The sequence below is a fragment of the Capsella rubella genome, unplaced genomic scaffold (assembly GCF_000375325.1).
Source record: "Capsella rubella cultivar Monte Gargano unplaced genomic scaffold, Caprub1_0 scaffold_1, whole genome shotgun sequence".
Lineage (NCBI taxonomy): Eukaryota > Viridiplantae > Streptophyta > Magnoliopsida > Brassicales > Brassicaceae > Capsella > Capsella rubella.
The window spans coordinates 13,133,373-13,161,013 of record NW_006238923.1 but is presented as its reverse complement, the minus strand read 5'-3'; the positions used below and the strand labels follow the sequence as shown (position 1 = coordinate 13,161,013).

General features: G+C 37.2%; 1 protein-coding gene and 1 pseudogene across 1 annotated transcript; both read right to left on the bottom strand.

Moving 5' to 3' along the window:
* Positions 1-2,484: 2,484 nt before the first annotated feature.
* On the bottom strand, positions 2,485-5,024 carry LOC111832368 (annotated as a pseudogene).
* Positions 5,025-5,436: 412 nt separating this feature from the next.
* Positions 5,437-6,305, bottom strand: LOC111832366 (glutathione S-transferase T3-like). Its single transcript, XM_023788677.1, has 2 exons — positions 6,011-6,305; positions 5,437-5,894 (listed from the first exon to the last, which is right to left on the bottom strand). The coding sequence occupies exons 1-2, from the start codon at positions 6,303-6,305 to the stop codon at positions 5,437-5,439; spliced, it is 753 nt and encodes a 250-aa protein (XP_023644445.1).
* Between the last annotated feature and the right edge of the window lie 21,336 nt (positions 6,306-27,641).

The following is a 27,641-nucleotide window of genomic DNA, read 5'->3' as shown; positions in this document are numbered from 1 at the left end:
AATCTTTCAGCCGCCCTACAATGCCTTCAAAACTTGTTTTATTGAGAGCAAAAACTTTTTCAAGAGCAGCAACAATATGAATGTATCTCCTCCGAGGTAGAATTTTGAGAAACTTCTTCACAAGCTTTGATTCTTCAATAATTTCACCTAGAGTGGCGGATTTTGTGGATAATTCTGAAAGTTTACCAACAAAATCATCAATTATATCAGTATCTTTCATCTTCATCCTCTCAAAATCGGACATCAAAGTTTGTAGGCGAGTTTCCTTGACACGAACAGCCCCAACATGTCTTGCTTTAATCGTATCCCAAACAGCCTTAGAAGTATCAAGATCTCCAACTTGTAAGATGAAAGTTTCAAGGATGGATTGGAAAAGAAGAGCCCTAGCCATGTCGTTCTTCTCACCATTGTCAGATCTTGGATCAATAGTATCCCAAACCTTATGAACCTTGAGGAGGACCTTCATGTGCATGAACCAGACGGTGTAGTTTGTAACTGTGAGCATCGGACATTGGATGGACAAGGAACCGCCTTGCTTTGGTCTGTTCGGAACAACAACGATCTCGGCCATGATTGTTTATGCAAGGTGTGGATGTTGTAAACAAGGATTTTTGTGCTCTGATACCAAATCTTGTTTAAAACACCTCAAGAGATTTATAAAGAACTCACTTCTTTATTGCTTTAGAAAACTTCCTCAAAAACTAAAGCTCTCAATCTCTTTCAACTCATACATAATGTCATAACTTGACCTCTCTATATATATGAAAAACCTTAAGAAATTTCCTATAACAAATAGGATATATAACTTATTCTTAAACTTCTAAACTTCGTAATCCATAACTCTGTAGGAAGCTTTAGCTTGCACCTCAAGCTTTCTTTAACTTCTTCAAGGTTAAGTCAACAAGTGTCCATGGAGAGTCTATTGTTCATATGAGAAGAGTAAACACAAGATGTAAATAAAAGTTGATGTCAATGAGCATATATGTGTTAGGTATGGCTATTCGAAGATGTTGAAGAGGTATACTATTTCATTTTTGTTTGAGGAACGTTTGAGACTGAATCCGAAGATCACAAAATATGAAATGTGTGCTGAGATTAAGAGGGAATACAACTTGGAAGTGACTCCAGACCAATGTGCAAAGGCGAAAACCAAAGTGATGAGTGCAAGGAAGGTAGTCATGAGACCCTTTTTCTCGAATCTAGGATTACCAAGTAGAGGTTTTGCAGCAGAACAAAGACTCATAATTTGAGATTGAGATAATCCCAGTGCCAGTTATTGGAATTAAGCAAAGGTTTTACATGTTGTATATTTGGTTTAAATCACAAAAGGATTCTTGGCAACAAACATGTAGACCCATCATAGGAGTAGATGGAGCTTTCTTAAAATGGGATATAAAGTGTCATGTTGTAGCTACAGTGGGAAGATATAGGGATAATAGGATTGTTCCTCTTGCTTGGGCTGTTGCAGAAATAGAAAATGATGATAATTGGGACTGGTTTATGAGACATCTAGCTGCAAGTTTGGGCCTTGTTGATATGAGGACCATAAGTATCATTTCTGACAAACAATCAGTAAGTCTTGTTAGTTGTTACTTGTTTTGTTTTTGTTACTTGTTTCTATAAGCATCGACATCTAACCCTTGTTTCTTTGTATTTTGCAGGGTTTAGTGAAAGCTATACACAACATACTTCCACAAGCTGAGCATCAATAGTGTGCAAAACACATAATGGACAATTGGAAGAGAGACAGTCATGATATAGAACTTCAGCGTCTTTTTGGAAGATAGCATGAGCTTATACTACTAGAGACTTCAGGGATCAGATGCTTGACCTAAAGAATTATAATCCTCAGGCTTATGCATCTCTGCAACTAACCAGTTCAATGACTTGGTCAAGAGCTTTCTTCAAGATTGCCACTTACTGTAATGAAAACCTCAACAATCTCAGTGAGTCTTTCAATAGGACTATCAGACAGACTAGGAGAAAGCCTTTACTGGATATGCTTGAGGACATTAGGAGGCAATGCATGGTTAGGAATGCAAAGAGGTTCATTATAATGTTTATGAATGGTTTGTTTTTGAATGTTTATGAATGGTTTGTTTTTGAATGTTTATGAATGGTTTGTTTTTGAATGCTTAGACCATGCACATTGGTTTGTCCCATTGGTTTGTCCCACTAATTTTTTATGTATATTTTACATGTAAGACAATTGATTTATTTTTAAGGTTGAGCATTGGTGTATTTTGATATTTTGTCCCACCATTATAAATATCATATATTTTGTTTTTTAAATAATTATTTAATTTGAATTACAAAAGGAAAAACATATTAAATATTGGATTAATATTAAACATATTAAAATTACAAAGTTACAAACAAGGATTAAGCTTGTAAACATACAATAAAGACAGTAAAAACATTTTACATAAGCATAAAAAGATTTTACCGACATTTTATTGATCGACATTCTTAGAATTTTGGAAATTAATCTTCATTATCTTGAAGATGTCCAAAATTAGTCCAAATATGGTCAATCAAATCATCTTTTAATTGTTGATGGGCTTGTTTATCACGAACTCTTGTTCGTCTTGTAATCGTTGTCCCGATATTTGAACCCACTCCGGCGGTGCCAACGGTATATGTTTGATCGACATCTTCTCCGTGTTGAAATTCAGAAACGTTACGGAGATTGTACGTATGGCGTTCATCTTCCACAATCATATTATGGAGTATCATGCATGCTTTCATCACATTTGCCATTTTGTTTTTATCCCATAAAGGAGAAGGATTTTTAACCACGGCAAATCTAGCTTGCAAGACTCCAAAGGCACGCTCAACATCTTTCCGCACTGCTTCTTGTTTTTTAGAAAAGAGAGAATTTTTCTTACCTTGTGGAAGTCGGATAGATTGAATAAAAGTCGCCCATTTTGGATAAATACCATCAGTGAGATAGTATGCCAAATTGTACTCCCTTTCGCTGACAAAGAAATTAACTTCTGGAGCTTGACCGTTTATAATGTCATCAAAAACATTAGATCGATCTAGAATATTAAGATCGTTCATAGTACATGGAGCTCCAAAGAATGCATGCCAAATCCAAAGGTCATACGAAGCTACCGCCTCCAATACGATTGTAGGTTTTCCGGTTGATCTTGAATACATGCCTTTCCAAGCAGTGGGACAATTCTTCCACCCCCAATGCATGCAGTCTATGCTCCCTACCATCCCAGGGAATCCACCTTGTTCATTTTGATGGAGTAGTCGTTGTAGGTTTTCCTGTGTGGGACGTCGTAAGTATTCATCGCCAAACAATTAGATTATTGAAGCGGTAAACTCGTGCAAACATTTTTGAGCTGTTGTAGCTCCAATCCGTACATACTCGTCCACCGTATCATTTGCACCGCCATATGCCAATTGACGAATTGCTGCAGTGCATTTTTGTATTGGTGAAAGACTAGCGCGTCCGGCCGCATCTTGGGTTTGTTGAAAATATTGGATTTTGGTAGATAGACGGTGCACAATATGCATGAACAATGGCTTGTTCATTCGAAAACGTCGACGGAATAAATTGTGCGGGTATGTTGGAGTGTCACTAAAATAATCATGCCAAAGATTATTGTGGCCTTCTTCACGGTTTCTTTCGATTAAAACTCGTTTCTTTCGTAAGGTGGGTTCTTCTAAGAGATTTAAATTTAATGGAAATTTTGATAATGTGCATCAAATGCATCATCCTCATCTCTTTGGTAGTGGAAATGATTTGAATATGATACCATATTATTACAAAAGCAAGTGAGAAAGGGAGATTGGTATTGAAAGTGAAGGTTTGTGTAGAAGAAATAAGAAAGAAGGTTTGTGTAAAAGGCAAAATATAATAAGGTTTGTGGAAGAAGAAAGAAAGAAGAAGGTTTGTGTAGAGATAGAAGTGTGAAAGAAGATAGAAGTGTTAAAGAAGTGTGAAAGAAGAAGGTTTGTGTAGAGATAGAAGTGTGGAAGAAAAGGTTTGGTTTGTGTTCATTTATAGAAGTGTTGAATCGTTTGTTGCACATTCATGTTTATATCAATCCCGTGAACCGAAAAGAGATGATAATAATTAGAAAAGTTATGCATAGAGACAAAATATACAAAATTATACATATCCGTGAACATAAATCAACTTGGTTCAATTCAAAAATTATACAAACCCGTGAATAAATACATTACCCGTGAATAAATACATTACCCGTGAATAAATACATTACCCGTGAATGCATAGAGATGAAATAAATCATATCCGATTAAAAATATCCAGTCAGTACAACAAAAACAGCAAACCCGTGAACCTTACCACAATGTCATTACCACTACACAACAAACCCATGAACCTTACCACAATGTCATTACCACTACACAACAAACCCGTGAACCTTACCACAATGTCATTAGCACTACACAACAAAACTTTCTTACTTATACACTACCAACACTGCTAAAACAAATGCTGCAACAGCCATTAGACCTACAACCATCTGAACTCCACTTCTAAACCTAAGGTTTTTCTTACCTAGATCAGAGACTAACAATTCTAAGTGATGGAGCTTCTGATCAGTTTCAAAGTGACTCACGTAGTTTAAGGCATCAACCTTCTCGGATAAGACCTCATACATTCTGTCCAAGTCTCTCATCTCTTCCATTTCAGCATCCTCCCACCACTTGTGGAGATGCATATCCCCATCTTCCACATTTTGACATGTGAAGAACCTACCATCACATTTACACAACCAGATAAACCGTTAAAGACTCAGTACGTATAGAATTATAACAGAAGCATAGTGAGACAAGTTAATAGAATACCTTCTGCCTATATTATTTGGGTTGTAGCAAGTACTTAGAGTAGGCCTCCCACCACAGTAGCACTGCTTTGGGAAACCAAACTCTACCTCAGGTTGAAGAGGGTATTGACTCGCCTGAGTTTGTTGCAAGTGACTTTCAACTTCATCCATCAGAATAACTCTTGCATTGATCAAGTGACTGTCAGCATCATCCATTAGAATCAAGGCCTTTTCTTCTTTGTCTTCACTGTGGTCATGATGGTCGTATTGGTCAGAGGAGGAAGGCTATGAATAACTGTAGTCCTGCCCCATCTGATATTTCAACCTCAAAAAACAACCATTAAACAGTCATTAGAAGACACTTCAAGTTTAAAAGTTTAATAAACAGAATCAGAAACATAACAACATTCTTATATATCATGTTTGTCATACAAGAACAGAAACATAAAGACATTATAACCAAGCCGAGTACACATTCAGTTTATAACAGACACACAACATCACCAAAAGAATAGTACACATTCATACAATAACAGAAGACATCATCACCTAAAGTCGAGTACACATTAATAGAATAACAGAAACACATGCAAACTTAATTAGTAAAGGTAATAAGAGATATGAAATATCAGAAATACTGAGAAACAATCTTCTTCTTGATAAGTTCATCACTCTCAGAAAGAGGTTCCTTCTTAGCCAGTATTGTGTCAAGGATAGCAAGCTTCTGAAGCTTCTCAGTTTCAGCCATCTCCACCTTCTTGATTTCCCACATGCTTTGATACTCAGCTACTGCCTTCCCTTGACCATTATTCTTCTTTGCCTTAGCAGCCTTGACCCCTTCAGGTCTAATCTCACAGTCTTCACCCGTGCTAGTTGTTGAATGTGAACTATCTTGTTGAGGTTTCCTCTTTGATCTTCCTTTGGGTGTACCACTATTGATAGTGTTCAGACTAAGCCACTTCTGTTCATACCTCAATAGGCACCAACAATGCTCCAAAGTGAACATGCTCTTGTGGTTAGAGTAGTAGATATCGTGTGCGACCTTCAGAACATCATTGTCCGAATGACCACTACTATTGAGCCTTTCTGCAGTTGCATAAGCACCAGCAAACTTGTTCAAATAATCATTGATTTTGTGCCACCTTTGCTTGCAGTTAACATTCAAGCATAATACTCTCCCACCCTCTGCCAAAAACATCCACCCTTCTGTTGATTTACAACAACTATGTCCTTTGAAGTATTGAGCCAAGCAGAGATAAGTACTGCATCATCAGTATTGTTCCACTTCTTTCTCTCTTTGCGATCCATTGGAGTTTCTTCAGATGTAGGTGCGGCAGCTGATTGCTGTGAACTCCAAATAGGTAACTCAGAAGCAAGGTTGTAGGCAGAAGGAGGGAAACTCTCATAAGAAGAGTTTCCTTGGGTATGAGTTTCTTGTTGACTGTTAAGAAGGTCTAAATAACTTGATGAGTGGGGATATGGATTGTAAGAATCCATATCAAAGGGAGATAGTTAAAGATAAGTAAAGGTAAGAGGTTTGAAGAAAGAGGACATATAGAATATGGTCGACAAGAGAGAAGCTTGCTATCAATGGTGGAGAAGAAAGAGGACAGATATAAGATGGTTTGAAGAAAGAGGACAGATAGAATATGGTCGACAAAAGAGAAGCTTGCTATCAATGGTGGAGAAGAAAGAGGACAAATATAAGATGGTGGAGAAGAAATATGACAGATAGAATATGGTCGAGAAGAGAGAAGCTTGCTATCAATGGTGGAGAAGAAAGAGGACATATATAAGATGGTGTAGAAGAAAGAGGACAGATAGAAGATGGTAATAACTCATTACTAGCTAACTGCATATGTCTAATCACCAGTTTTTTACATTTAACTCTGCTATAACATTCAGATTTTATAAGTTGTACTACCTACATATCAGTCAATGCTCATAGCTAGAACTTAACTACAACATCATTATAGCAAAACACGCACCCTAAATAGCAAGTACATGCAATAAATCAATGTCATTATGATAACTAGCTACTACATAACCTTTTACAACTATTTGCCTCAGTCAATCACCTAACTAGGCAGTAGATAAGTAATTTATACTTTCGATTTATATCACTTTCTTTAATGCTAAAGTAAGCAGCAAACCGCAAACATGAACAACATGGCTAACACCTAACATGAGCAACAAAAATATTACAGAAACAACATAGCAAAAACAACCAGCAAACAACATGTTTAACTATTACAGTTAACCAAACAACTTGCCTAACTAAAACAATTTCTATCAGTCCATGACCTTGTACTCCCTATTACACGCAAACAACATAGAAGAGCAAAGCCTACAGTATAACAGTTTCACATTGCAAACCACAAGTATATCTCTACCAACTTAACTTAACTAGCAAAGAACAATTATATCAGTTGGAAAATGCTCAATCATATCAGAATTGCATTTGGTAAAAGGGAATGACATTTACCTTTAAATGTCGATAAATCTGGTGCTTATCAGTCCACTTAGTTCACCAGACCTACATGAATACAAGTTACAATTTCATCATTACATATCCAAAGGGAAACCAACCAAATACCATCTAACCTAACAGAACATGTGAACAACTTGCTGAGATACCTTTTGGAAACCAAAGCATCATCATACCTAAATAAACACTCGAACAGTTTCAATGAGTAAATCGGAAGTTCATCACCACCATTATCTGAATAAACCCTAGATCCAAACGATTTCTATACCCAACGATTCATGAAATAACGAATACACTAAAAACTCATTAAAAATCACCTATACAAAGAAGAACCATGCATATTCAAACCAAATCTAACCATTATCTGAAAACCCTAGATCCATAAATCGATTATACATAACTAAACCCTATTCGATTTCTATACCCTAATGATTCATTCTATCACGAATGACCACTACCACTCTTTAAACATCACCTATACAAAGAAGATCCAAGCATAATAAATAAAAACCCCCAAATTTTCTTTCGGATTTACTATTCTTACCGATTAGGGTTTGATTTCCGGCGACGCTTAGGGTTCTCCTTTGCCCAGATGATAAATAAGAGGGAGAAGAGGACGGAGCTGACGATTGAACCTTTCTTTCGCCGGAAAGCCGAGGTCGATTTCAATCGGTTGGGAAATCGCCTTTGGTCGCAGTCGAGAGAGAGAAAAGAAGAGGAGAAAAGAAAACGATCAACCCCAAAAAAAATTCTATACCCATGACACGTAGGCCGATGGACCAGCTTCAATTGTCCCGTTTTTACGAACGTTTTTTCGGTTATTGAGACATTTACATTTAAATTAAATCATGAAAAAGGTTGGGACCATGGCTGAAGACGCCGATAATCATGGTCTTATGAACAGCCTGCTTATGAATGGTTTTTTTTTTAATGTTTATGAATGGCTTATGAATGGTTTGTATTTTAATGTTTATGTTCTATGTATGTCCATAAAAACAATATTTTCATTTCATTATCAAAGAAACATTACAGACATTACCAAAGATGACAAAACTACAAACACCAAAGACACATTACAAAGAACCAATACCAAAGATGACAAAACTACAAGCACCAAAGAAACATTACAAAGACACATTACAAAGAACCAAAATACTAGTAACCAAGAAACTTCGAAGGAAACCCACGCCCACGAACTCCATTTCCACCACTTGGTTGTCCAGATTTGTAACTCATGTTTATAAGAGTGTATGAGAGATGGGGAGTTTGAGGGAGAAAGTGAAATTGATTTTCAAAGATGTAGAGTTTGATGGAGAAAGTGAAATCGATTATGAAATTAGGGTTTAGGATAGTTTGAATTGGGGATTTTCGATTTTCAATTTTCGATTTTGTTCGTTATAAACGAACCAGTGCTCAAACGACGTCGTTTTGCTCTAACGGAGAAAGATTAACGACAGACTAACGCCAGTTAATTGCTCCGTTTACAGACTTAACGACATGTTCTTTTCGGCGTGGTCAACTTTGGTTTCGTGTTTTAAACGGTAAGTCAATGTTCATATATGATGTAATGGCCTGCCTATAAGTTCATGATTTAATTGGTGTTTTTGACTCGGTTCCTGTATTAATAACATTTTTTCTGATTTAACTTTTGAGGTCATTAACAAATATAAACAGTTAGATGAGATAACCAAAACAATCTCATCCGTTAGATTAAAATGATGACATCAACAATCACAAAAGTAGGTTTGCTATTATATATTGATAGTCAATCTACTTCGGCTAAGGCTTATAGTCAAGTGTATAATGGTAAGTCGCGACACGTAGGCGTTAAACATTGTGCAATACGTGAGTTGATAACTCAGGGGGTTATTTCCATAGAGTTTAATTGGTCTCAAAAAAATCTAGCGGATCACCTGACAAAAGGATTAGCTAGAGACTTAGTGATCAAGTCGGCTAAAGGAATGGGATTGAAGTCCGTTTGAAATCTTTAATGGTGGGATACCCAATTTCCCTCTATTACGACGTTAGAGGCTTAATTCAATGCGGAAGGCCCACACTTAGAGATTGAAACACTAATTTATATGTATCATCCCAAAGTAAGAGCTTGGATCTACAAGAAAAATCTTAGGATGAAGTTTTCTTCTTAGTAGATCTTTTGAAAAAATGCATTTTTTGCAGGTGCAAGATTAAAAAGTATCCACCTATATGGGTATGAAGTGTGTAGCCGCTTCAATAATCTCAGACTTAGCTTTGTATACGCTCATGAACGGATAAGGACACATGGCTTATAATAGTGTCAAGGATAAAATTTTAGAGAAGTGTATAAATTCGTGTGTGTATTATCTTCATGAACCCAAATGAGTTGAAAGGATTCAATCCATTGAACATCCTAATTTTCTCGGGTATTTGGAATGTGTAATATTACTAAGGTGTAAATTCAATCGTCACAATATTTACATTTATGCATGAGTTTGGTTTATGTGTTTATGAAGTCGTGAATCAAAGATCACACTTCAATGGTGGAGGAATGTTGGATATTAAGTGTTAATGAAATGTGGTTATTTATCAATCACCACAACCCTTGAGTGTATGGTTATTTAATTAGCCAACACAACTCTTGAGTGAATGGTTACTATTAAATGAACGGTTACAAACGTTCGCCACACCCATTGAACATTATAAAACTCTGGCTTTTTGCATCAGAAATCGCAGAGAGAAAAAAGTGAGAAAGAGGAGAGAAACCCAAGACCAAAGGTTAAGAAAACTTTGGTGTAAACGCAAAAGCAAAACAGAAAACTCTATTTGTTTCTCTTGTATCTTAGCCTAGAACAAGAGAGGAAACTTTGATAGTCGTATCCTGCGAGGGACTTCGTGAAACCTAAGGCTAAATAAGGCTCGAAATAGTCTTTAAGGAAAGTGCTTCCGAGTATGATTCATCATTATCCAAGTTCACATTACGTTAAAATCCCGGAGATACACTGCATGAAAATAAACAAAAATCCGTCACTTAAGAGCAACGTAATCAACCATCGCGTCTATTAATTGTGAAAGGTCATGATTTTAATTTTTAAACAGTTACAATTTTTAGTCATATATACATATAAATAGATGGTTACGAACTTCCATGTTCTTAAATTTCTTCGTTCAAACTCACCATTTCATTCGTAATAACAACTGGTGAGTTTTGTTTAAACTTTGGTTGATGTTCTGTCTCTCAACGCATCGTCTTTACTTTTTTCTGAAATAGTCAAAAAGATATTGTACTTACAATACGAGTTTTATCAACCATCTGGTTTTTATTTTCCAATAGCTTAATGCACTACAACCATATAAATTATGCCAGTGATTTGAATGTTAAAGTTAACCTTTTCAATTAAATATAAACTTATATTTTTTATGATTGCTTAATATTATATTACTCATTAGGTTTTAATGGATGAAACCACTACTTTATATGACGTCAGTGTTGACAAACTTGCCAAATTCAACAACATCTTGAGTTCAATGGAGACACTGAAAACCTTTTTCATCAGTGCAATTGATTTTGTTTTAGACGTTTTAACTGAAAGCAAACAAGATGTGTTTTGTACCTTGGTGGAAGAATGGGTAGGAGTTGGAGTAGCTAATTCAATTTTTACAAATCTTATTGTTCATGCTATTGACGTTACTTCTTCTGATGTATACTCACCATCAAGCATTATCACGATCTCAGTGACTATGAACTATTGTCGATGATTATCTTTCAGTGACATTTACATGCAACAAGTACTTCAAAATTCTTTTGCATCATGGGTGATCAATCAACCTTGGCCAGCCAGTCGAGAGGCAGTCAATTCATTGCAGAGGGTGATCTTTATAGCGTCAAAAAATAACTCCGAAGAAGATAAAATAATGTGTGCTATTTACTTAGAAAAATTTGTTAATGAACAAATTCTTTTTACAAATGTCATGTGGTCATGTATTCGATGCTGAATGTATTGTTAAGTGGTTAGAATTATGTAACAAGTGTCCATTTTGTCATTTCGAGTTACCATTCTAGATATACTGTATCAACTTTAGTAGTATGTTAAAGTTTATGCTTTTTAACAGAATTATTAATTAATTTATAATCTTCTTATATATTTTCATAGCAAAATATTATGTTCATAAATTGCGTAATAAGAAGTTTTAAATATTACTAAATACTTAATTAATTATATATTCCTTTTAATCTTCTATTTGTCGCTTTTTTTGTTTTAGTCAAGTTTCAAATCATATTTTTATCCGATTCCAACTTCAACCGTTCTGGTAGACATACAGGGTCTGGCAAATATTATTCACCGCTTGTGCTGGAAGTTGGTTGAAGAGTTTTGGACACCCTGGAAATTATACAAAATAATTGTAATTTTAGATAAAGATAAAGAAGTGTTCATAGAATATTTTTGTTCACTGATTATATTAATGTTCCAGTTAATTTATGTCATTACCTTGACCATATTCTTTTTTTTCTGTATCGTTCCAATTTTATCGGATGTCCCCGAAGGGACACCTTGACCATATTCATAATTAATGAAAGTAAGTGTTAAAAACAACAAAACAACCATAGATATTGCAAGAAATAAAAGGATAAAAGATACAATATTTACGTGACAAGACGACGATGAAATTTAATTAAAAAAAAAGAAAAACAGAAAACTTACAGTTTAATCTTCGTAATAATAATTCAAAATAAACAAAGTAAAATAACTGATCAAACAGTTTTTTTTATGAAGCGTTGTTATTTAAACGTTTTTATCAGAGATACCTTTATAATATCGTTCATCTCCGCTTTCGTATCTATTTGGTTACAATACTATAAATACAATAAATGTTGGAGCTGGAATTGGCACCCACGACATACGGGCCTAAACCAAGGATGAATCGAATCATTTAAACCAGTGACTTCTGGTTTAGAGCCTAGAATTTGGCTTAGGCCAAAGGCCCGAAATAGTCGACGGCCGACCTCAAACAATTAGAGTTCGGGTCGCAGTCAGGACCTGGAATACTTGTACGCTAGGATCGCTGACATACATTCCCAGATCCATCGAGTCACAAGCTCAGCCCCAGAGATCGACCGCATGTTCGAAGAAACCTAACGGACTCCTTTTACGAGCCGCATCACCTAAGCTTGTATCTTGCATGTCAAATTCAAACTGCCGAGCTACGAAGAGGATAAAGATCCCCGAACTTCCATGAAATTGCCAAGGCCGCAATGGCCGCTTTCTGGCGAGGACTCCTCCCGGGATCTTTTCCCTGTGAAAGGATCTCTCCATTCAAGAGCCAAAAGATCTTGACGACGCATTGCATCGCGCATCTCAATATGCAATGTTCGAAGAAGAGGATGCCAAGTTGGCCGCTAAGAAAACGCGAGGACTATCGAGAGCCTCGAAGGCACTACGATCCTAGGACGGCGCACATAGTACGGTAAACACCGTCTCCAAAGAAGGCGGGTAGAACAAAATATCGTCTAACTCTAAGGACTCGCACTGCACCTTTTACCAAAATTTGCTGGACATTCGACAAATACAAATCAGGAGAGGTAAAGAGTATAGAGAACGACAACCTAACGGAGGTCGATGTCGTGGTCGAGGATGCGGGCAAAGCACTTCCGACTATCAAGAAGACGATCGTGATCAATAAAGCCAGTCGGAAGGAAGGCGAAGTCACCCCATTACCTTATCCTTTGAATATGCTAGAGGGATACAGCACCCTCACTGTCAACGTGCTCTTCTTACGAACCCTGACCAAGATGGGGATCTCAGAGTCAGAGATATGTCTTTGCGTAAAATCCTCGACTGAGAACGGAATTTCTACACTCTACGACGACCAAAAAATGGCTCGAAACTGCTTCCATCATCGAGAAAAAGTAGCGGAAGGACGATCAGGCATATCAATTACAGAGCGGAGAACACATCGCCATTCTCCAGCAGCCAGCTTGGAAGTTTCTCTAATCGCCGAGCTGCCAGATTATCCAAGTGAACATCGATGAATCCGACCCTCGAAAACTATATTAAACAAGAGATGATAATTTTTTTGAAAGTCAGGTCGTCAACCTTTGCCTCGTCAAGTAAGGATATGATTGGAGTGGACCCCAAATTGACATGTCATAAGCTCAACATCGATCCCACTTTCAAACCGGTTCGCTAAAAACGGCCTAGGGTCGGCGCCGAGCGAGCCACAAACATTCTAAGAAAAGAAAAAACGGCTCCTCAAAGTTAATCTAATCAAGGAGGTGAAATACCCGGAGTGGCTTACAAACCCGGTCGTCGTGAAAACGAAGAACGGTAAATGGAGAGTATGCGTAGACTTTACTTACCTGAACTGCAAATGGAGAGTATGCGTAGACTTTACCGCGGGAAACCAGCTCTTTTCCTTCATGGACACATCTTCAGGATACAATCATATCATAATACATACTGCTACAAGGTTATGCCCTTCAGATTGAAGAATGCGGGTGCAACGTACAAACGCCTTGTAAATCGAATGTTCGCTGGCCTTTTAGGTCGGACGATGGAAGTCTACATCGATGATATGCTGGTTAAGTCACTAGTGGCAGACCACCACATCCAACATCTCAGGGAATGTTTTGATCTTCTTGGCAGGTATCGAATAAAGCTAAACCTAACCAAGTGTACTTTCGGAGTAAGATTTGGAGAATTCTAGGATACTTCGTGTTCGAGCGAAGAATCAAAGCTAACCCTAAGCAAATATCAGTGATGTTGGAACTCCCGTCCCCAACCCAAAAACGCGAGGTACAACGCTTAACATATCAGATTACAGCCCTTAACCGGTTCATCGCAAGTGCAACCGATAAATGCGTACCATTCAGCAAGCTGCTCCGCAAAAACCGAGATTTCTATTAGGACGATTAGTGCGAGGCTGCCTTCTAGGAACTCAAACTGTACTTAACCAAACATCTTGTCTTACTCAAGCCGTAGAACGGTAAAACCTTAGACCTATACATCTTAGTTTCAAGTTTGGCGTTCAGCGGGGTGCTAGTAAGGGACGACCAAGGCGACCAAAAAACTGTTTTCTATGTCAGGAAGACCTTGAATGACGCGGAGACACGTTACCAACCCTGGAAAAACTCGCTTTAGCAATTGTAGACGCCGCCAGGAAACTTTGACCCTACTTCCAATCTCACTCAATCGTCATCTATACCAATCAGCCCCTTTAAACTATAATCCATAGTCAGATGCATTAAGGACGAATGGCGAAGTGGGCAATTGAGCTAAGCGAGTACGACATCGAGTATTGCTCTGGGCCTAGTCTCAAATCGCATGTACTAGCAGATTTCATTACGGAGGTCTCGCTAGAACTTGTAATCAACGCACCCGCGACGGAGAATTTTTACTCCGATCTCCTACGGGCAAAGTTCTAGAGCAATCATTAAAATTCGGATTAAAAGCCTCAAACAACAAAACGAATATGAGGCCCTGCCCACAGAATTGCTGCTTGGGAAAGGAATCGAGGTAAAATATATCTGGATGTTCGGTGACTCGCAACTAGTCATCATCTAGTTGAACGGTCGGATAAGCGGCTCGCATCGATCAAGTACAACCAGTCTTCGTTATCACGGACAAGCCCTTCTCAATGGCATGCACCCATGAAACATGTGCCCCCTGAGCTACTTTCGCTGGTCACTGCTCCTTACCACTTTCATGTGATGGGATGTGGATATCATTGAACCGTTTCCTCCATCTAGAGATTGTCACAGAAAACGGCTCTGAATTCACTTTGTGGATGATTAGGTAGTTTTTCAGGAAGTAGAACATCAAGCTTAGCATTTTGACCCCACAATACCCCCCAAGGTAATGGACAAACCGAAGCTAGAAACAAAACTATCCTTGACGGTATAAAAAAGCGTTTAGGTCGTAAAAAGGGGCTCTCAACTGACAAGCTAGACGGCGTATTTTGGTCACATCGTACAACCCCTAGACGAGCAATCAAGTTATCTCCTTTCTCACTGGGTTATTGAGTAGAAGCGATGGCACTAGCAGAGGTATGCATACCTACGCTTCACCGGACCATGATGAGCGCTAACCCCGAGTTGAACGAGGCTTGACTGATTCGCATCTAGAACTATCAGAACGCGGCAATGCGGCAGCTTGGGAACGATGCTTCAACGAAGGCGATCTAGTGTTACGTCAAATGTTCGAAAATACAAAAGAGTTAAATGCAGGAAAGCTCGGGGAAAATGGGAAGGTCCGTACATCGTAGCTAGACGAATTTGCCCTCACGTTTATGAGCTTTCTACTATGGAAGCAACACAGGTCCAAAACTCATGGAACGCTCCTCATCTAGCAACGAGCGGCTCGTAAAAGGGATCGATGATGAGGACATCAACCCACCCCATGAATTGAACCAAGAAAAGATAATCCAACCATGCCCATAGTCAAAGAATGACCAATGACTCGTTCTAAAACAGAAGGCTCAGAGAAGTAATCAACACGGCTATATAAACCCTTTTAAACACCAATGAGGAAAACACATGCATGCCTGATCACATGCCCGATCTGCAGCTCGAGCGAGTCAGTGCCATGCACGACCGAGCCATTTCACTTGATGGAGGCCTAATAGAGAAGTTTGGCCGTTTAACCATCAAGGAAGCTTCTTCAACCAAAAACCAAGGTAAGTATATATCTTTGGCAGGTCAGGAGATAAAAACAACAAGGAAACAATCAAGAACACTTTGGAGCTACAAGTTACATGTCAAGCAAGTAATGGACCAGAGAAACTTCAAGAGGAACTTAAACACAAGCTTGAAGTTCTTCATCAATATGGCTCAATAGGAGCCCATCTCAAACCGAAACCAGGTATACACATTATTTACGATTTGTGCAGGTAATGGAGAGTTATCCTAGTGGTTTAAGCACCTCAAAGGACCAGGGAACGAGCCCCAGGATCTACACTCGTAGTTAAGACAATTTTTGAACAATTTTGTGAAATTTCCATTTTTGTTGGTTAAGTTGTTTCATTTTTATTTCAGTTTCGAGTCAATACTATTACTGTGTCGTTTTAGCTTTATTTTACCCCTAGGGGTAGCTGAAGAACCTTTTTATAAGTTTCCCCTGCTTTTTTCATATCAATAAAGAAGAAACTTTCTTCTCAGAGCCGTTGCTGCGTTGAACCTTTGTGCTTTGTTCTAAGACTTGTGATTAGTTTAAGAAGAGAGTATTGTTGTATCAGAGATCATTCCATCATCTCTGTGGTGCCATCGATCCACTTCACAATCCCCCTGTTTGAGCCAAAAAGAGAGAGCGTCATAGCCAGCTTGTCAGCTTCCATCTCGAATTCAAGCCTTTTTTTACACAAGACTTGTCTTATCACATCCATCCCTTGAAGCCTTGGAGAGAGCGTTAAAGCCAGCCAAAGTTTCCCATCTATTCACGCACTTATAAGCCTCCTAACCGAGTCTTATATCAATCGAGATCCCCCGCTTGCAGTCAGGAGAATTTGATCCCTTCCAAGGTCGAATAGAGACTATAGAAGCGATCCTACGACCGGGTCTTTTTCCGTACAACATCGGAGAGCCCATGTTTCAGAACAGATTACTCAATAAAATCCTAACCTCCAAGGTACCGTTCGAGCTCAGCCAGCGGACCTTGACGCGCCCCCAACAATTTAACATGCATGCTCAGCCTACAAATACAAGCTTTGTACGCCTTGGCTTTGAGCTCCTCTTCAACTAACTGCAGCATCTGCAAACAGTCTTTGTTAGGAACAAACTCGGGCGCCATATTTCTCGATGGTCCAGCCATTGAAAGCAAAATCGAATAAAAAATATAAGGAACATACGGATCAACGCCTACCTAAACATTTTTGACATCCTGGCCAGATGATCGACTCGCGTCAAACACATAAACTCTTATATTTAGGAGTAAGCCGAACCCAGAGATTAACGTTTCGCACCTAAAGGTTTTAAGTTCAGACGAAAAAGTTAGCTGACCCAGAGATTCATTCTTTCGCAGTCCGCCTCCAAAGTAGACGAAATAAAGTAAGCCGAGTCCAAAGTTTGACCTCGCCTTCAACTAAAGCACACACTGCACGGGTCCTAAAACCGAATTTCGATGCCCAAAGATTTCTCCAAATATGTCTTAAAATACGTAGGACTACGAGGATGTAAGCCGGGAGACGTCCTGCTTTTTGTAGAGCTGATTGCAATAAGACCCCCAATATAATATAGAATATAGATCAACTTATTGCAAAAGCCCAAAAGCATAGCAAAACGATGAAAATAAATAAACGGCACAAATCGCCTAGTTCATAATTATAATGTCTACCGCCCTAGAAGCAATCCTCCTCGTGTATTGAAGTATGCGACCTGGCATAGGCCAAAGGAGCTGCATCCCAGTTCGTTCCCAATCCGCAGGATCAATCTCTAGAGCTTTAGTCTTTTGTTCTGCCTCATCAAGCTTAAGGATAGTCTGAACTCTCCTCAACTTCAGCATTACGACCTCGATTTCAAGCTCGTCCAAACGAATGTCAGTCCTTCTTTTCCTCAAACGGAAATACTACAAATTCCTACATTGGTCCTTGTGCAAAGTCCTGGCCTGAAAAATAGAAAGGACGAACGTCTAAGTTCTTTCTAGATAACCCAATAGTAAGAAGAATGTCTGGGCCTCGTACAATTTGGCTTCACTTGTCGACGCACTTATAAGTAACGTTTTCAACAATAACGGTATAAAATCTAGACATTGCACGACCCCGGGGGAAATGAACGAAGCCTATGAAGGGTTAGTGAAAGACCCTAACCCGAAAAGTAAAAAAACACTGGAGAAATCATTCTGGCGAGACTTCGGCGAGAAATCAACTTCACAAAAACATACTTAAAAACATGCCAACACCATACTTAACACATTTATAAAGAACATAACTTCATATAATCAATAATAAAGACACATATACCTCCATGTGTACCTTATAGAATCAAAGTCTCTGAATCGCACATCTCCATCCGTACCACCTTGCTAACGATCCAGCCTTCATGACTCCATTGTCGCATCATCGAACATGTCTCCGTCATTCACTGATGACCATCCCTTATTGTTTCTTAGTCACACAACCAACCATCCCCAAGTGACAGAGTAAACAATAAGAGATGGGCTGGATGCTTGATCAGTCCAGCCGCAGACATTCTTCTCCGCCACTTGCTACGTTCGACTCTCGGTCGCCAATCATCCTTCCTTTCCCGTAAACTTCGATCATCCTTCGAGCAGACCACTCGTACCATCAGAATATAGCATGATCGTATCGACAGATTCGACCTTCCGAACATACACATTGTCTGACAGCTCAACCTACCGAACATACACATCGTCCGACAGCTCGACGTATCGATCTCTACTGTCGACCTTCGGCCACCAACATACGATCTATCGATAATCACCACTTCCTCTTGATGACTCCCGATAATACACACTCGTAAACCTATTCATCGATCTCTCCTTAGAACATAATCGTTTGACCATCATATCTCTCGATGTGATCCATCTTTTACCTGATCTCTCTCGATATTCGTCGATGCTTCTCAACACATACGCGCACATAATCCACAACTTCTCAGTAACTCGATCATTCGCCAACCGAGACTATTTTATACGTTTCCATCGATCACTCGCATATCCTTGATACCACTCGGATAAAAAAGTAACGTCTTTCTCAGCCCTAAAGTTGCTAACTCGTGTACCGGGCAGGACGTTGTATTTTTCCCGCATATTCACTGTGAAGTTCCCACAAACCCTGGATTGTTTGAGGCATGTCATTTCCTCAAAACAAGCAATGCCAACCTTGACTTCGACCTCGGTCGCAATTGTGAGAATCCCGACGACATTGCAAATACTTACAGGTGCAAGTTGGGAGATCGCCAAATACCGGTGATGCACGTCTTGAGATAGGAGCTTGGGTAAGGGAAACCAGAAGCGATATGTCATGAAGTACATCTCGTATATACAGATGTACCCCTTAGGATGGCTCCATGGACATTGAGTCTTGTGCCGGATCAGTATCGTGACCCCGCAATTTTTCAAACCACAGCTGTTGAGCATGTCGGATAAATTAAGAACAAGGAGAAGGGAGAGAGCAGAGCAAAATTTTACATTTTTGACAAAGAAGTGGTGATGAAGAAATGAAAGAAAAGGTCGAGTATTTATAGAAGCGGGTGGGCAGCAGACCTAAGGAAAGTAATGATGACCTAGGCGACGTTTTGTCTTCCGACCTATGCACCGCTTCCCAATGGTCGCCACGTGTAAGTATTAGCAAGGTACGGGATCATTCTTAACAAATTTAATTCGGCTGTCCCTTAGGTTAGGTCATGTATAACATAAAGTTCCATAATTCGAATAAAAATTCGACCCATCGAACTAGGGGGGCTTATTGTTGGTGCTGGAATTGGCACCCACGACATATCGGCCTAAACCAAGGATGAATCGAATCATTTAAACCAGGGAATCCTAGTTTAGGTCCTAGAATTAGGCTTATGGAAAAGGCTCGAAATGGTCGACGGGCGACCTCAAACAATTAGGGTCTCATAAACCTAAAACGGAAGATTTGTGAAGATCTTCTCTTAGATTTGGGGAAATTAACATTTATTGTATCCTAGATCCTTTGTATAAATAAGGGGGGGATGTCCCTTATTTAGATCCATCGAGCAATTAACACAAAAACCTTAGTTTTTCAATTGTTCTTGAGCAAACCCTAACTTCTAATCCAAGAGATCAAAATCCTTTTTTATTCCCTCTTTTGATCGAATTCTTTGAGAGATTGTTGAAGTGAAATTGTCCCCTCTTCCCCAACATGTTCATTGTGTGAATATTTGGTTCAATAATTAAGCATCACAGTCAAAGGGTTAAACATCACTGCAGCGATGGTGTAAAAGGGAATTACAATTATCCTCCCTTAACCGTTGTACTTCGAAAGATACGTAAGTACCAGAAGAGTACTGAATTGTTGATCCATAAACACCATATAGTCAAGATTTTTTCCTACAACTTATATAATGACATTTGTTTGAATTTTTAATGTTTTTATATTCTCTTTTGGTAGGTTTCGCATATCAAGCAATGAATATAACTACATACGAAGTTACCAGGATTGAAGAATCAATAGAAGAGGATAATGGTGGCATAATAAAAATACAAGCAAACATTTTCCATAACCTGACAACAATGCCCAGTTTAAGATTATTTTCGTTCAATTATCCTGAGTTCATCCATGAAGATTATTCAGTTGATAAAGAAAAATTTAATTTTTGGTTGAGTAATGAAGGAGTTGAAGAAGACGATGTTAATATTATTTTGCATGATCTTATTCTACGAGTTGCTGACATCACATTGTCACATTGAGCAATATTATAATAAATTTATCACTTTATATAAGTGAAGGATAAGTGAAGGATATGGGAGCATTGATGATGTTATCGAACAACAAGTCATCGAAGAATCCTTCAATTCTGTCGCTGTTGTCTGTAGACCAGCTTCTCAAGATTATGTTGACTTGTTACAAAGAAAGACATGTGTTGTTGGTGAAAGTTTACAATGCGAGGAAGATATTACATGCGAGATATGTTTAGTAAACCTACTTTTTGTGATTGATGTTGTCATCGTTTTAATATAATGGATGAGATTGTTTTGGTTATCTCAGCTAACAGTTTATGTTTATTAATGATGTCAAAAATGTTAATGAAGAACTCAACAGTCTCTCTAATCACCGGAAACCCCATTGAACCTGGAGGTAACTTACCAAAGCACTTAGGGTTTTTCCATCTACAGAACCAGAGAGTAATTTTCACAACTATCAAAGCTACAACAACAACAAACAGTTCAACACCCAATATGTTGTCAAACTCGATACTGACTACAGTAAGAATACTGATTATCAGCAAACGTAAAACCCACAAATATACTATAATCTAAAATAATCAAAATTACAGGCACCTTTTCCAATTAAACAGAGACAGCTGACCATACAAAATTATTAACCAACACAGCACTTGAGTGTATGGTTATTTGATTAACCAGCAAAACTCTTGAGTGAATGGTTACTATTAAACGAACGGTTGCAAGACGTTCGTCACACCCATTGATTTTAAAAAGACACATTTTTTGGTTTTTATATATTTATGAGATTAAACAGTGACCCTTAGAACAAATGAAAAACAATATGAACCGTTATATTTATAAGATGACATCAGCAATATACAAAAAGATGTAGAATATTTATATTTCGAACGAAGAGGTGTGACTGTGAAACATTTTATTGATTAAATTTCACGGGTTCAAAGACAAGACACAACTATAGAAAAAGATTTTAGTAAAAAGACACATCATATTAAAAAGACACATATTTTAAAAGACACATCTTTTTAGAAAAACACCATTTTCGCTTTTATATATTTATGAGAATAAACAGTGACCCTTAGATCAAATGAAAAACAATATGGACTGTTAGATTCAAAAGATGACACCAGCAGTAAACAAAAAGTGAGTTTGCTATTATATATTATTATTATTTATAAAATAAAAAAATAAAAAATAAAATCTTAAAATACAAAGATTACTAGTATTATTGAAGAAGATAAATTTTTGTAAGTATATTTAAATAGAAATAACATAAGAAGATTTTTAATGAATATAGATTTATTAATTGTAAACAAAACCAAGCTCAGTTTTGCTTACAAAAATTTATAAATCTATATTCATTACAAAAATTAAACATAACCAATCTACTCCTGGGGAATTTTGCTTATAAATTAATAAAACTATATTCATTACAAATCCTCTTAGGTTATTTCAATTCAATTTTGCTCAATAAAATTAATCTTCTTCAATAATACTAAAGTAATCTTTGTATTTTAATATTTTATTTTTATTTTTACTTTGTAAATAAATAATATTAGTAAAACAATATATCAATAATTAAAATTACTTTTTGAGTTAAAAATTAATTTTTATCAAATAAAATGAAAAATTATTGACACATCTTTTAACCATTAATAATTGAGTTAGATAGTAAGGGTAAAATTGAAATTTTTTGGTTTGAGATCGTGTGTATGTATTTACCAAAATTTAAATAAACGAAGAATTTTTGTAGCAAAATTAAATAAACAAAATTTTTTGTGTAATTGAAAATGTAAAGGTGTTAAACGTCCAAAAACAATAGATGGCAATTATATAAATTATTACAGCAAAGAAATAATGTTATTGAATGATTTTTAGGAGCATTTACAGATGCTATATCTAAAACATTTATAGCAACCAAGTTACAGTATTAAATATAACGATATAATAGCAGGTAGAAAAACGCTATTGTATGTTGGGGTCTATTATAGCTCGGGCAAACATAGCGCTTACAAAAGCGCTGTGTAGCACATACAATAGCATTTACTGTACGGAATAGTACAAATAAACGTTTATGTTTCAACGAATGTTGTAGTATACAAGCATGAATGAGTTGTAAGAAAACAAAAAGCAAAATTTTGAGAGTCAGTGTTTATGTGTGGTATGCTTATGGTAAGTCTTGTGTTGCATTTTATACAACCATAAGTTTCCTAGCAGTTAGAAAATGAATGACTAGGTATATACATAAGTGGCCACAATGAAAAGTGTAATTACCTTTGTATCTTGACATACTTTAGATCATTTATCGTGTCTTGCCTCTTCTATGAGCTTTTGGTTAAAGCTAGAGTCTCTCTAGTATAGTGGTTAACGTAATTGACATGCTTTATGGTCTTATACTTATGAATTTTGTTTTGGCTGATACATGCCTCCGGTCTTTCCAGAGTCATGGCTAGTATGCTGTATGAACTCTCTATGGATTAACAACTCCTACTATAAGATATCTGCCAAAGAAGGTGCTTAATGAGTTCTTTATAAGGTTGCTTAGCATTAAAGTATTTAATTAATTGAAAACAACAAAAAAACTAAAGATTGGTGTTTAATCTATGTTTTTAGATAAGTTAAGAACCGCTTGCGTGTGAAAATGTGATTGGGTAAGAAAAAAATATACAAGTTAAAAAAAATCTTTATTATTATGTTATATTTTGCAACTCTTGTCTCGCTCGTCTCGCTCGTATCTCTCTCTCTTGCACGAAGGCAAACAGATGTAATCAGAACGACGAATGACAGTCCATTGATTTGAGAGAATGAAAGCGTAGAAAATTCATCATTTCTTGTCGTTATCATCATCTCCATCAATGGTGGCACCATCAGTGGTTTCAGTTCACAGAATCGGAACCAATGGGTTATCCGTAAAGTTTGGTTCAATGATGCTCAAATCTCTTTCTCATGGTAAGAATCTTTCTGATTTAATTTGTAATTGGGAATCTTTGTTAGCAAAATTATGGTTCGATATGCAAAATTCTGATAAAAATTCTATAAAAAATTGAAACAGGGTGATCTAAAACTGTTGCTCAAATCAAATTTGAGAATTGAAAATAGGAAAATTAGGATCTATGGTGTCAGCGTATTCAAATAAGGAATTGATCCATCTGTTTGAATGATTTGTTAAATACTTAGTTTGTATGCATTTGTTAGCATTAGTGTACTATTGATTGAATACGTTTTGTAAGTGTGATCAATGTTTAGTAGTGTTTCATTAGGTATAGACTTAAATTGCACCATTGATCAATGCTTAGTAGTGTTTGCTTAGCTAAATACTTAATTGCACCATTGATTGATTTAAACACCAAACACAATTCAACCTCTTCTTAGATATTGAACCAATGCTTCTTCTCTGATTTATCACAGATTTAACACCGACCATTACTGTACTTTTGCCCTTTCTGTTCTGTTTTTAACAACCACCAGAAACTATGAATATGTATGGTCATAGTTCTGGTTTTATGGATCTTTTAACCAGTCAACAAGAAAACCAAAATGCTTATGACGATGATTTTGAGCCAACCACTGATGATCAAAGCTTAGCTGTGCACAAACCTAAGAACAAAAGTTCATTGTCACACATTGAAGACGTGGTGTTCATTAGTGCTTGACTCAACACTAGTAAGGATGCAGTGATTGCTAATGAGTAAAAAGGCAATACGTTTTTTTCACGCATTGTATATAATTATGTTGCATGTCCTAAGCTAGTTGGTGTGGAGAAGAGTGTGCACAGTTATTGTATGAAAAGGTGGCAGAGGATCAATGACACAGTCTCCAAATTTGGGGGAAGCTATGAGGCTACAACAAATTCAAAATCAAGTGGGCAGAATGAAGAGGGTGTCATGAAATATGACTTTCAAAATTTTCTTCAATGATCACAAGGTGAGGTTTAAACTTGAACATGCTTGGAGGGGGTTTTAATCTGATCAAAAATGGATTGGATCTTTTTCTATTAAAGATCATGGATCATCAAAGATAATTAGAAGGTTGATGAGCAGTCTACATCAAGCTTTGTGCAAGTTAGGCTTGAAGATGAAGAAGCTCATCCTCTTGGTGTGAAATCTGCAAAAGTCAAATCAAAACAGTATGTCAACACGTGCTCTCATGGAGTTCCAAAGCATGTGGGACATCAAACATAAGGACTTAACCATGAAAGAGAGGCTTGGTAAGGATAAAATGTTTGACAGTCTACTTGGAAAGACTGAACCACTTTTTGAAATGTAGCTTATCCCTGAGATGTTGGGAGATACTTGACTGATTTCTTTTGTTTGTCCTAGATGCTCTTTTGTTTTGGTTCTTCGTTAATTTTTATGTTCTTTTCGAATCTTGACTAGTTTCTTTTTTTTTTATTATGAACATGTCTTTTTTTGTTTTGGTAAAATTGAAATTCCATTAAATGAAGTCTTAAGCTCACTCAAAAGAGGAGAAGATACATGATAGCATGACAAGAAGTGCCCAAACAAACTCCAAAAATGAGTAAACTAGAGACAGAAGCAAGAAACAGTTTTACAAAGGAAGCCAAGAGAAATTGAGTCACGACAATCCCAAAGACTTCATGAGAGACTGCATCCAGTGCAACTCGAAGGGCTACAAGCTCTACAACAAAAGTAGAGGAAGCTAACGATCGGGAGGAAGATTGTTTCAATACCGACGACGCTTGTTCATCCAAACCACTTCAAATAAGAGGGACTTTTGGGAAGATAAAAAGGCAATGGGTGCCATGATGAGGAAGCATATCCCTAAACAGAGACTGCACTTCCCAAATTACATTGACACGAAGCAAGTTGTCAATGGTAATAATCGGGACAAAGCCCTTAATAACATACCAAATTAGAACAAGTCTAAAAGGGACCTCAATACAAGGTGAGGTAGAGTCACCATTAAGGTGATCTAAGAGAGTCAAATCCCAAACCAAGAGCAAGCCAAAATCAGAAACTAGTCTCTTTGACTCCAAATGAGAAAAGATTGACATCCTCTCTTCTGCTCCAAACAAACCAGCCTTCAACATAATACTCCTTATAACAATACCACAAAACACAAGTGAGGTATTTGGGAGGAACATAAACAACTCCTTTAAAGAGAAATAGAGACTATAAAAGTCCAAATATGAGACCAGCTTCACTAGAAAGTTGTAAAAACCAGGAATTCTCTGACCAAGCTGCCACAAAAGGATAGAAAACGCCATTGAATCATTGACACAGTGATATTGGAATAGAAACTGCATACTGCAGTAAGGGATCACATTAGAGCGATATGGGTGCCACAAGAGAGCACTAATATAGAACCAAAGGACACAAGAGCCAACGATAGATGTAACCCAACATTCCCCAAAAACAGAGCCACAACCTCCACAAAAATCTGATGACTATCCAAAGTACAGGAATCAGATTGTGAAGAGGAGGAGTAAACCTAGGGAATTATGAGAAGAGGTGAAGTGGAGGTGTTAACGAAGAACTGAGCTGCTCTTACAAAGAGGAGAGGAAGTCTCGCTGGTGATGAAATTCCAGATCCGGTAGAGACAAACACGTCAGTAGAAAAAAAGAAAGATAGAGGTGGAAGAGCTTTGCTGGTGGAGGTAGCCACAGTGAATGCCATGAACAAGAAACAAAAAGGAGTCGAGCTTCTGGGAGTAACGACGAACAAGACGAGAGACACAACAACTACAAAGAAGCTTTTGTTGGCCTTCTCTCACGGCCAACGGCCGGAGAAAGGCACGAGAAACACCGAACACATGACGCTTAGAAGAAGAAAGCAATGAGGAGAAAGGCGACTACCGGAAGAAGAAGAATAAAAACATATGCAGATCGAAGAAGACAACAATGGGGGAGGCGGCTTTGGGAACCGGGCTTGGGAGAAAAAACTAGGGCGAACGCCACTTTTGAACTTGTTTTTAATATGAATTGTCTTATAATTTGTTCTTCTCTTGATGAATATTTTTAATGAATCAGTTTCTCTTTTTGTTCTTGTTTATTGTTTGATCATAATCAATTAGTGGTTGGTTCTTCTTCAATGTTTATAATGACTCGGCTTATGTAAGTGTTTCTATTTATAATCACTTAGCGATAAATGTTTATAATGAATCAATTAATGTTTGTATTTATAATGACTCAAGATGTATATATTATAATGATCAGTTTATATTTTTGTCATTCAATCAGATTGTTGTAAATGTTCTTCAACAGTTTGTGTGTGTGAATGAATCAGTTTATGTTGGAGTCATTTTGTGTTAGTGTTCTTTCAATTTATGAATTTGTTTCTCCTTATCAGTTTTTGTTTTGTATTTTGCAGGCCAAAACAAAGACCAAGTATTAAGATTAGGGGATGCATATGTGCCTATTGTAGAACAAAACAAAGACCAAACAAAGCATATTAATGATGAGGAGAAGAAAATATGTATGTATTCCATGAGATACAAGCCATTTAGTTTTTTTTCGTATACGTGTATCGTTGTGTTTAGCATCTCTTTTTCCAAATATTCCATTCTATGCAAGACATATTCCATATTAATGATGAGGAAAAGAAAAGATGTATTTATTCCATGAGATACAAGCCATTGAGTTTTTTTTCGTATACGTGTATGGTTGTGTTTATCATCTCCTTTTTCCAAATATTCCATTCTATGCAAGACATATTCCATTAAATACTAGCCATTGGATTTCTATTTTAATGGTATACATGTATGGTTGTTGTGTTTAGCATCTCCTTTTGTTAATTTGGCACCACATATATTTTCAACGCTTATACACCATTGAAGTTGCTTATTTATAGCATCGTATTTTCTATATAAGACACAAACAATTACACAAACATTATCACAAAAACCAAGATTTTCTGATAATTTTTCTGAAACCTCCAAATTATTCTTTTATTGTATTTCGTTCTAATGGCATTTTCTTGCCATGATGATTTTTACGGATGAAGGAGGAAAATTTTGAGAATGCTTTCGAT